The sequence below is a fragment of the Urocampus carinirostris genome, chromosome 1, assembly GCF_059441175.1.
Source record: "Urocampus carinirostris isolate Australia breed hairy pipefish chromosome 1, RoL_Ucar_1.0, whole genome shotgun sequence".
NCBI classification, from domain to species: domain Eukaryota; kingdom Metazoa; phylum Chordata; class Actinopteri; order Syngnathiformes; family Syngnathidae; genus Urocampus; species Urocampus carinirostris.
In genome coordinates, this window is record NC_142349.1 from 32,731,734 (window position 1) to 32,742,335 (window position 10,602).

The following is a 10,602-nucleotide window of genomic DNA, read 5'->3' on the forward strand; positions in this document are numbered from 1 at the left end:
CCGCCTCGTATCATTTGCATTGTTTTGGTCGCAATCATCTATCCCCTGTTGCCTATCGCTGACCCCAGGGGCTAAGAGGGTGAATTTATGTCAGATGTGGGTCTAATTTTCTGTTCTTTCTTTTCTTGTAAACATGAGCATACCATGTGCGGCCACGATCAATTATCCTCAAATGACTATTGCTGCGAGCACGGACCGGCTCAGCGCTATTTATTGGGTTGAGGCGGCTAAAGCATGCACTGTATTGGCTGTGATCCATTCGCGGATTTTTATATGGTGCGGGGCTTTTCCGGTCTGTTATCCAACAGAGTAAAGAATGTAACAAATATGCAGCTCGTCAGTGGTTCAAGTGTATTTTTTATATTTCTATTCAGATGGCACAATAGATACAAGGTTTAGGCAAATGTTTGGAGTACACAAACAAAAAGGTGTTGAGCTGTAAATTAGTCAAGTGCTACTCAAACACAAGAGGAAGCAAAATACTAACTGATAAAAATCACCTTTCTCTCTATTGCAATCTTTTAGTGCCTTCTGCCCTCCATGGTTTGCTCCACCTTTGTGACCGGTTTGAGGTCGGAACGAGAAATCTCTGACCTTTTTTCACAAGTCAGTTCGCCCTTCTCTTCATCGGCCCTCAGTCGGCGGCGGCTGATGAGCTTCTGCAGTTGAATCTTGTTGGTGAAGAAGATGGTCCGCCAACCAACTTCTCGCGCCAGGGCAGGAACCTCTGGAGAAACCGTTTTGCAGTGCCGCCTGACAGCCTGCTCCCAAAAGTCCTCCGAGCCACATAACTAACGGTATTGAAAACAATTACAGTAAAATGGAGTCTGTGAATATGAAAATCCCCCAATCTTAGAATGCCCTTCAAACACTTTGTTTACAGCGATTTCAGAATTCCAATTTGGCTAGAAATTTAAAAGCGCTGCCTCTTTTGGACTGGAAAATATGGTGGATAATTTTGGAAATGTACTTACAAAAAAAACGATACTGCATACAGTAACTGTTTTGCCTTTTAGAAACCAGTACAGTGGTTTTCACGTCTCCTCTTGTGGTCAATACAGTGGTTCCAAAATACTGGGTCAGGCCCCCCTGGGCAGGCGTGAAGCTCCATTAGGGGGGTTACTGTGTGGAACTTTCTTTTTTAAGTTTCCCAGAGTAAAGGTCAACAAAAACATGGTGCCAGAAAACATCTAAAAATTATTCATTCGGAAAGAGGGAAATTATAACTTGAGGGGCTGTAGTAAATTCAAAATCCCAAAGTTGAGAACAACCAGGAAAAGTATGTGCGTGTCTGAGTGTGGAGTCAAACTTTGGACTAATTTACAAGATGAGATCAAACAATGTCCAACTATTCATGTGTTCAAATTTAAACACAAAAAAACATTACTGGCGAAATACAGGGATGAAGAAAATGGGATATGGAAATACTGCGTTTAAAACTATGGTTAACTTGTTAACTTGTTGTTATTGTTGTTATTATCATATCATCACTGTTATTATAAATATTATGTTTATTTTTATTGTTGTTATTATCCTTGGTGCCGCAGTGATATTTGGTAACTAGTGGCATTATGACGTTGAGGGATGGGTATTACGAAGATTAGAGAATAAATATGTGATTATTGTAATTATTATAATTATTGATATCTGACCTATGTAATAAGTATATCCATGAGATTTTGCTATATTAGACACAAGAGGAGAAGAGGATTTGTAAAATGTATTTAATAGGGAAGATAAAGGGGGTAGGGAAAATAAGCATCTGCTTCTGACTAACCCTTTTCGAACATGTTATGTGACATCATTTTGTTGTTGACTCATTGTTTTTGTCCTGTTTTTATTTTAATGTTAGAAATTAAGTTTTCATTCATTCATTCAAAGTACAATTCGACATCCACTACAATAGGGGGCAGCGGCATTCTCAGTGACAGAGTGATTTGTTTACATTTAGCCTCCACGCAGTGCATTAAGCACAGAGTATAAGCATTTAATATGAACCGTAGGACTGAAGCGTAGCAGGCCCTCAAGTGACCCCATGAAAAAAATATTTTTACACAGAGACGTAGACAAGTGAAAAGAGAAGCTGTCCCTTAAATACATTACAACTCAATCACGCTAATAAGACGCTTAAGCTAGTTTTCCTTCACTAAAACTGTGACGAAAGGCGTAGATTTAGCATGAACCGAGGAGACGTGTTACCATCAGTATTGAAAAATTGGCGTTTCCTCACCACCAAAATTATGCGGTCACTTTAAAAAAAATCTTTCTTGGGCGTGAGAGGATTTCTTCCTCAGAGGGGGGGGGGGCGTAATAGAAAATATTTGAGAAGCACTGGGGTATTATGTTAATTGTTTGTTTCTAAAAGGAAACGGCAGCTCAGACACCAACTTTCAAACGCTCATTTTAAATCATCTTTCTTAGTCGCTTCGGACATTAATTGTCCGTAAGTATAAAACGTATTGTGATTACTTAAATGAACATTTTCGTTTACGGAAGCGTTTTGCACAAAATAATGGACTTTTTTTAAAATTGTTGTTTGGGTGTCTTAGTTTAGAATCTATCCGTATTGGTAGCAATAACACAGGTATAGTAATAAAATAGTGATAACACTGTTATTACACTGTGTAATAACATTTTGAATGGACCCATTCAAAATGAGTGATATTTGCCGCCATTAAAAATGAAGGGGTTTGGATAGATATTTTTACGGCGACATTAAAAAGATTGGACCGATGCACTTATCAGAAATGCTTGGGTTTGCAGCACGCAATTCATATCAGGTAGGAGATATTAAATAGTTATGATTGCTGCTATTGAGTCTGTATTATTTAGACCGGTAAAGTAACTTGTTATTTTCTTAGCCTCAGCTAACTGTTAGCATGTAGCCTAATCAAGAGATGCTTCTCCTATATAAACACAAAATTTACATGAATATCTAAATATATCTAACAAAATCAATGATTGATTGTGTGCCCAGCAATTGTTGGCAATGCGTATCTGTTTTTATTTTCGGGCCATGCAGTTTCCAAGGCTACCATTAGCATTTTTGCTACATGCTAACATTTGGTTGAAGTTAAGTAAACCACACAACTTTTCCCCGACATAAGTAATATGGACTCGATAGCAACAATCTTAGAGGCTTAATTTCTCTTATTTGATACGAGGAGTACGTTGCAAACCCGAGCATTTTTTGATGAGTGCCTTGGTCCAATCTTCTTGCCTTAATGCATTTACCACAACTCTTTTTCTTTGATCAGGAGTGTCCAAAGGATCCTGTCTAACTTCAAATTACTATCGCTAGCATTTTTTTCTCCGATTCTGGCACAAAAACACACACCATCACGACAGATAGTGGCAAGGACAGCTTTCTTTTCTTCGGTCCTCTGACCAGGGCAAGTACTTCTTTGCCTTCAGACTAAGCCCCGCCCACCGGATATGTCACAATGAAACCCTCTATATATAAAAGATGTATCACAGAAACCTATTTGTGGGAATGTGTCTTATTATCCATTGTCCCTCATAGTGGGGAAAATACGGCACAGTACATTGAATATATTGAAACTTTAAAAAAGTCAAGCACTGGAAAGACTCACCTGCCTGAACTTGCGTGAAGTTCGTCCAAGTTGCCCGACATCCTCCAGTTCAAGATAGTTAACTATCTGCAGAAGCAAGGAGTCAGGGAGTCGCGCTAGGTAATCAAATTGGCCTTGGCATAGAGCTATGCTGTACTTGAAGGCACCATGGCCAAAGATGGTCCTTAGCTCACCTGCAGAGGAGAACACACTGGCTAAGACCTGTTCAAGTAGACATGGTAGAGAAAAAACTCTCAAGGATGGAAATAAAAGAAAAGAAAAGAAAAGAAAGAAAGACGATAAAATATAGAAAGACAGAGAGAGAGAGAGAGAGAAGGAAAAGGAAAGAAAGGAAGAGAAAAGAGAAAGGAAAAAGATAAATAAATTGAGTCAGAGAAAGAGAAAAAAGTGACAGAGAAAGAGAGTAAAAGACAGAAATGAAAGTGAGAAAATGAGACAAGGGAGAGACAACAAGAGGAAGAGTAGAGAGAACATAGAAGAAAAGAGAAAGAGAAAGAGAGGGAGAAACGGAATTGAGAATGAAAAAAATAGAGAGAAATGAAAGCAAGAAAATCAGATGAGAGGGAGAGAGAAAGAGAGAGAGGAGAGGAAAAGAGGGAAAGGAGAGCCACGAAATGAGATAAGAGAGAGGCAACCATAGGATGAGAGAATAGAGAGAACAAGAAAAGATAAGAGAAGGAAAGTGAAAGAGAGGGAGTGAGGGGGGGAGAGAAAGAGAGAGAGAGAAACAAAAGCAAATGAGAAAAGAAACAACCAGAGGAAAAGAGAATAGAGAGAAGAAAAGATATAGAAAGGGAAAGAGGGAGAGAGAGAGAGAGAGAGAGAGAGAGAGAGAGAGAGAGAGAGAGAAGGGGGTGGTGAGAAATAGAGGGAAAAAAGTAAGAGAAAAAAATATATAATATAAAAATATTGCTACAGTGGCTTTGAGATTGGGGCCTGGATTTGGCAAAATCCAGTGGACCTATTGAGAACTGCAGCTCATCTTTCTCTCAGCGGTTTCTCGCGGGCCAGATTGAAACCCTTGACGGGCCTGATCCAACCCGCGGTTTGCATATTTCACACCCCTGAAATAGAAGCTTAAAGGACAAATAGATTGCGCTTGCATCTGCTAGAAATGATGATTCAGTCAGTAGGATTTGGAAACGAGATCTTCAAGATTCTCTTTGCACAATGAAGGAAATGTCGACTGTAACAATATATTAGGTCCCTGTTTTAAGCACTGAATTTGAGATTTAGTTTTGAGACAATATTGTAGTTTTATTTTGTTTCATATTATTGTCGGATTTCTGCAGTCCGATTTTTTGTAGTATTTCCATTGTAGTATTTTTGTTCTTTTTCCCTACCAATAGTATTTTGTAGTATTGCTGTGGTTATATTTTCGTAAGGTTTCGGTAAAAGTATTTTTGTAGTCTTTCTGTGATATTTTTGTAGTCCTTTACATGGCATGATTTTTGTAGAATTTTTGTCGTAATATTTATGTCGTATTTGTTTTTCTTTACTGGAAGTATTTTTGTAGAATTTCTGTAAAAGTATTTTTAAGTATTTCCATAGTGGTATTTTTGTAGCATTTCTATGATATTTTTGTAGTCCTCAAATAGTATGAATTTTGTAGTATTTCTAATGTATTTTTTGTAATATAACAGTAGTTATATTTTTGAAGGATTTCTGTTGAAATATATATGGAGTATTTTTGTTCTTTTTCTGTACCAATAGTATTTTTTGAAGTATTAGTGTAGTTATATTTTTGTAGGATTTCGGTTGAAGTATATTTTTGAAGTATTTCCATCGTGGTATTTTTGTAGTATTTCTGTGATATTTTTGTGGTATTTCTTTAGTATTTTTTTGTCATATTACTGTGGTTGTGTTTTTGTAGTATTTCTGTTGTATTATTTATGTAGTATTTTTGTACTTTTCTCTTTTCTGTACCGGTAGTGTTTTTGTAGTTTTACTGTAGTTGTATTTTTGTAGGATTTCTCTAGAAGTATTTCTGTAGTATTTCCATAATGGTATTTTTGTAGTGTATCCGTGATATTTTTGTAGTCCTTACATAGTATGATTTTTGTAGTATTTCTTTAGTATTTTGGGTAATATTACTGCAGTTGTATATTTGTAGTATTTCTGTCGTAGTATTTCCGTAGTAATATTACTGCAGTAGTATTTTTGTATTACTGTAGTGGTATTTCTGTAGAATTCCTATTAAGGCATTTTTGAAGAGTCTCCATAGTAGTGTTCCTAAAGTATTTTGTAGTCTTTCTATTGCATTATCCTTGTAGTATTCCTTAAATATTTTTGTAATGTTACTGTTGTATTTCTGTTGGAATATTTCTGTATTAATATTTTTGTAGTAGTAGTTTTATAGTACTGTTGAACGCAAAATGATATGTCCTTGTTTTAAGCAAGTCATTATTTTTGACCGTTTTTGTTTGGCAGGCTGGATTAGAAGGCTGGCGGGCCGCATGTGGCCCGCGAGCCGTAGCTTGCCCAACCCTGGTGTAAGATGTAAACACACTGACACTACTCTCTAAATCACATAAACAGTAATATTCAAGTACATGCTTTATATCGCAAGTGACTTGACTCAAAAATGTCCATAAAATATTCTGTACTCTGTAGCTTGCTGTCATCCAGAAAGTCCTCATGTGTCATGGTTTGTTGACCTGGCTTTGATCGCCTGTACACAGCTCGGGGAGATATCATCCACCATCTCCAAATCACCTGTGAGCATTCAAATCATTAGAAAGGGAGTAAAAAATAGAAAAATGCTCCAAGCTATATTAAAGGGACAGTTTGTGAGATTAAGTGCCACCTAGTGGTACAAAAACCCTCATTCAGTTAAAAAAAGCATCGATTTGAGAATAGGCAAAGATACATGAACTATCATGCTAATGTTAATTTTCATAACAAATCATAGCCTGAGAATTCACACTTAGGTTGCCGTCATGTTTGTCCGGCATCCTGCCACCACGCTTTGCTACGTGGCACTGGCCTTTGCACGTGCCAGACAACACAGTGCCATCTAGTGGTCAAATGTTATACACAAGGGGCCTCAAAAAAAACAATTCAATTGAAGTAATCCAAAATATTTCTCTTTACTAAAAAGAGACTATCTATGCCAACAAGCAAAACGATCAAATTTTCAGTTTAAAAGGGACAGTGTGTAATATTGGACTGGATCCTAGATGGTAAGGCGCCCGCTTTGAGACTGGGAGGTCGGTGGTTCGCGCCCCGGCCGAGTCATTCCTAAGACTTAAAAAGTGGTCGGCGGCGCCCTCTGTTGGCTGCGGCTGCATCGGCTCGCGACAACGGGTCAGGTGCAATCGACATTTCGTTCTGTGTACATTGTTACACAGAATGACAATACAAGGAAATTATTATTATTATTATTATTATGTCACTGTAGTATGTAATGCAAACGAAGGCAAGTGCTACAAACACAGAGAATAATACAAAATGCAGAGGCTCAAAGGGACCGCATCATTTTATTTTGATTTACGATGTCGTCTTGAAAATATTCTGCTAGTGATGAAATTAATCGCACTTATATACATTCGATCTTTGTTCAAAAGGACACAAAAAGAGAGAGTATATAAAGAGAGAGCGAAAGAGTAAAAGCGAAAAAGAGGAAAAGAAAGAGAGAACAAAAGTGAGAGAAATGGAGAGAAAGATAGAAAGGGAGAAAACAAAAGCTAGAGAATAAGAAAGACAGAAAGATAGGAAGAAAGGGAGACACAAAGAGAGTGTATATAATATATATATATATATATATATATATATATATATATAGAGAGAGAGAGAGAGAGAAAGAGAGAGAGCGAGAGAGAGAGAGAGAGAGAGAGAGAGAGAGAGAGAGAAGAAAAAAGAAAAAGTTAAAAAATGAGAAAGAAAGACAAAGAAAAGGACAGAGAGATAGAAAGTGAGCTGAAGAGACAGAGCAAGACAGAGGGAGAGAGAAAGAGAGAGAGGGAGAACTAGGGAAAGAGAAAGCAAGAAATAAAAACTGTAACAAGGTGGAAAAAAAATAAAAAGAGGGAGAGAGAAAGAGTAAATAAGAGAGAAAAAAAGAAAGACACATAGGAGAGAAAAATAGAGAGAGGAAGAGAGAGATAAAAGGTAAAGAGTGAGAACAAGAGAAAAGGAGCGAGACAATGGGCGTGACACAAAGACAGAGAAAAAAGCATGAGAGAAATAAAGAAAAACAGAAACAAGATAGAGTGAAAGACAAATAGAGAGAAAGAAAGAGAAAACAGATGGAGAAAAGAAGAGAGAGATAGAAAGAGAGGGAAAAAGAAAGACAGAGAGAGAGAGACGAAGAGAGACCGAAAGGGATATAAAAGGATAAAAGAGAGAGAGTGAAAAAGAAAGAAAAATAATGATAAAAATACAGCTACAATGTCTTTGTGACACCCAGTGGACATAGTTAAAACTACCGCTCGTTTTCCTCTAGCGCTGCTCCGAGTGTTGCCCTTGAAGGGCCCCACCAGGCCCACAGGCCGCATGTTTGAAAATAACTTCTCTAAGCAATGCACAATGTCCCTTTAGAGCAAAATGGCATTGCTAAAAACTCAGTCACCTTTCCATGTAATTCGACACGCTGAAAAAAATGGTGACGATTCTTTCGGACAGTATGGTATTCTTGTGACATTTTTTGGTATGGTATTTTATAAGTGCAGTTCCTTGAATTTATAAAAGGTTGAAAACATAAACATTAAAGACCGAGACATTTTGTATACGATTTTGTTTTCATATTCAGTCTCAAGCAGAGAATTACAACGCCAGGAATGACTTATCCGCCGTTTGGACGTATCTATCAAAATGAATAAGCGTCATCTTTTTTTCGTTTATAATAAGCAAAACAACAGTTAAACGGACAGCGCTAAGTATACCGGCTAACTGTCATTTGTATTTCGAGCTTAAAAAGGGGCAAAAGTAAGAAAGGACGCCACACAATGAATAACAATTGAAACTTAAATGAGTCTACTCACCTCTGACTTGGTAACGACGAAGCTATAATAGTTTTTATTAGTGGAAGGGCCCCGTCCGGAGATTTCAAAAAGCGGGTCCGTCAACAAGGAAGCCATGACCGCTGTGTTCGCGTTGCCATAGAAACCGTGCCCCAGTACTTCTAGTTTGTGTAGTACATGGTGCAAAACGCACGCACTAATATGCCATGTGATTTTATTTACTTTAACCAATCAGTATATTTTTCAGTTAACTTATCACTATCAAAATTGAATGTACATCCAAGTTCTCATCTCAAATGTCAGAAAGCCTATCCGCTAATAAATCTTATTCTAATATTACACCGTCATCTTCAACAAAGTCAAGTCATTTTTATTTTTTATTTGTATAGCCCTTAATCACAAAGAGTCTCAAAGGGCTTCACAGGTTATTACGCAGACTATTTTTTCAGACTAGTATTACACCATCCCCTGATCTGGAACCAACATGAGGGCAAAGAAAAACTCAAAAAACCTCAACATGAGGAAAATGGCGAAACCTTGAGAAGGGACATGTGGTATCCCCCTTCCAGGATTACCAGACAGCAAAGGATGTTGCAATCACAAATAATACACAGATATTATTTAGGAAAAGTATAGGTTATTCATATGCTATAGAGTAGAAGTGAGTTTTAAGCTTAGATTTAAAGATTTCCACTGAGGTTGCAGATCGGATCTCAGGGGGAAGAGCATTCCACAGCACCGGTGCCCGGATGGAGAACGCTCTCAAACCAGCGGAACATTTCTTGGCTCTTGGGATCACCAGAAGACCGGCACTCTCAGAACGAAGGCTTCGGACCGGAAAAATAGGGGGAAATCAGATCTGAAAGATATGAGGGAGCAAGTCCATGTATGATTTTGTATAATACTAAGAGAACCTAGAAATCACATCTTAGGCTAACAGGGAGCCAATGCAGGTTAGCCAAAATCGGGGTGATGTGATCTGACTTTTTTGTCCTAGTTAGAAGCCTCGCTGCGGCGGCATTTTCTACCAGCTGAAGGAACTGTGAATTCTGAGGATTTCTTCTGGTCTGGATAATGAAGGATTTTATATTTAATACAATCAAATACAAATACAATATCGAGTGCAATGAAGATTTTCACTGAATGAGCTTCAGCTCATGCCGTTCTGAATGCGAATGTTTTGTTTCGTTCTTTTGATAACCAGACTCTGACACAGAAGGCCAGACGCACAAGGGCAGACATCGAGGAGACGGGGTGGAGCGCACGTGGGGGGTTTCTGGCCAGCCCATGGGAGGAGCCGGGGTGCCGGCTTGCGGAAAAAGGCGCGGACCGGTAGAACATCAGAAGATCGAGAGGGACAATCGAGAGAGAGGCTCGACGAAGATTCGAGCAACGCTAATTTGGCTAATTCGATGGAGTTCACTTAGTTAATTAGTTTAAGAAATTAAATCTGCTCCCGTGTGGAAATGACGGTCTCTTGTCCATATTTTCCCAAAAAGAAACGAGCACGCATTGTTAAGTTGTGTTTGGTTAATGGAGTCAGATAACTAATTCGAACAATTTGGTAAGCGATACATTTTTTAATATTTCCTAACAATAATAGGACTGTATTTCCATGTCCCCAAATTCCAGTTAATTTATAAACTATTTATAAATATTAATACAACATAAGTAATGATGTGCAAGAACTATTTCAGAGCTTTGAACTTGTTCAAAGCTAGATTTCAAGGTTTAAATGCAGTGGCGGGCTGTGCATTTAGTGCTTCGTCTGAATCAATCCAACCCTCAATAACTATTTTATGGCTACAATACATTTACCGCAGCTACAGCTGCGACACATAAAAAGCATCAATACTTACCTCAAAAAATTGCAGTATTGTTCAGGAATATAGGTATATTTTACTCACCAAAAATCCTTTTTATTTGTGCAAAATCCATCCTCCTTCCCCTTTCCCTAAATTTACTCTTTCCATACCTGTCAACCTCCAGGGCTCCATGCCCTTACAAACTGTCGTGTTTTCCCTTACAAAATACAAAAAATCTTACAC

General features: G+C 38.0%; 1 protein-coding gene across 2 annotated transcripts; it reads right to left on the reverse strand.

The window, feature by feature from the left end:
• Positions 1-337: 337 nt before the first annotated feature.
• Positions 338-8,702, reverse strand: fbxo36b (F-box protein 36b). Of its 2 annotated transcripts, none has more exons than XM_088335632.1 (4): positions 8,576-8,702; positions 6,200-6,308; positions 3,598-3,766; positions 338-791 (listed from the first exon to the last, which is right to left on the reverse strand). In XM_088335632.1, exons 1-4 carry the CDS (start codon positions 8,669-8,671, stop codon positions 635-637), a joined length of 531 nt encoding a protein of 176 aa, XP_088191758.1. In that variant the 5' UTR covers positions 8,672-8,702; the 3' UTR covers positions 338-634. The 2 variants fall into 2 exon arrangements, with proteins under 2 accessions (XP_088191758.1, XP_088191749.1); XM_088335623.1 differs by having other exon boundaries at positions 3,594-3,766.
• Positions 8,703-10,602: the final 1,900 nt, after the last annotated feature.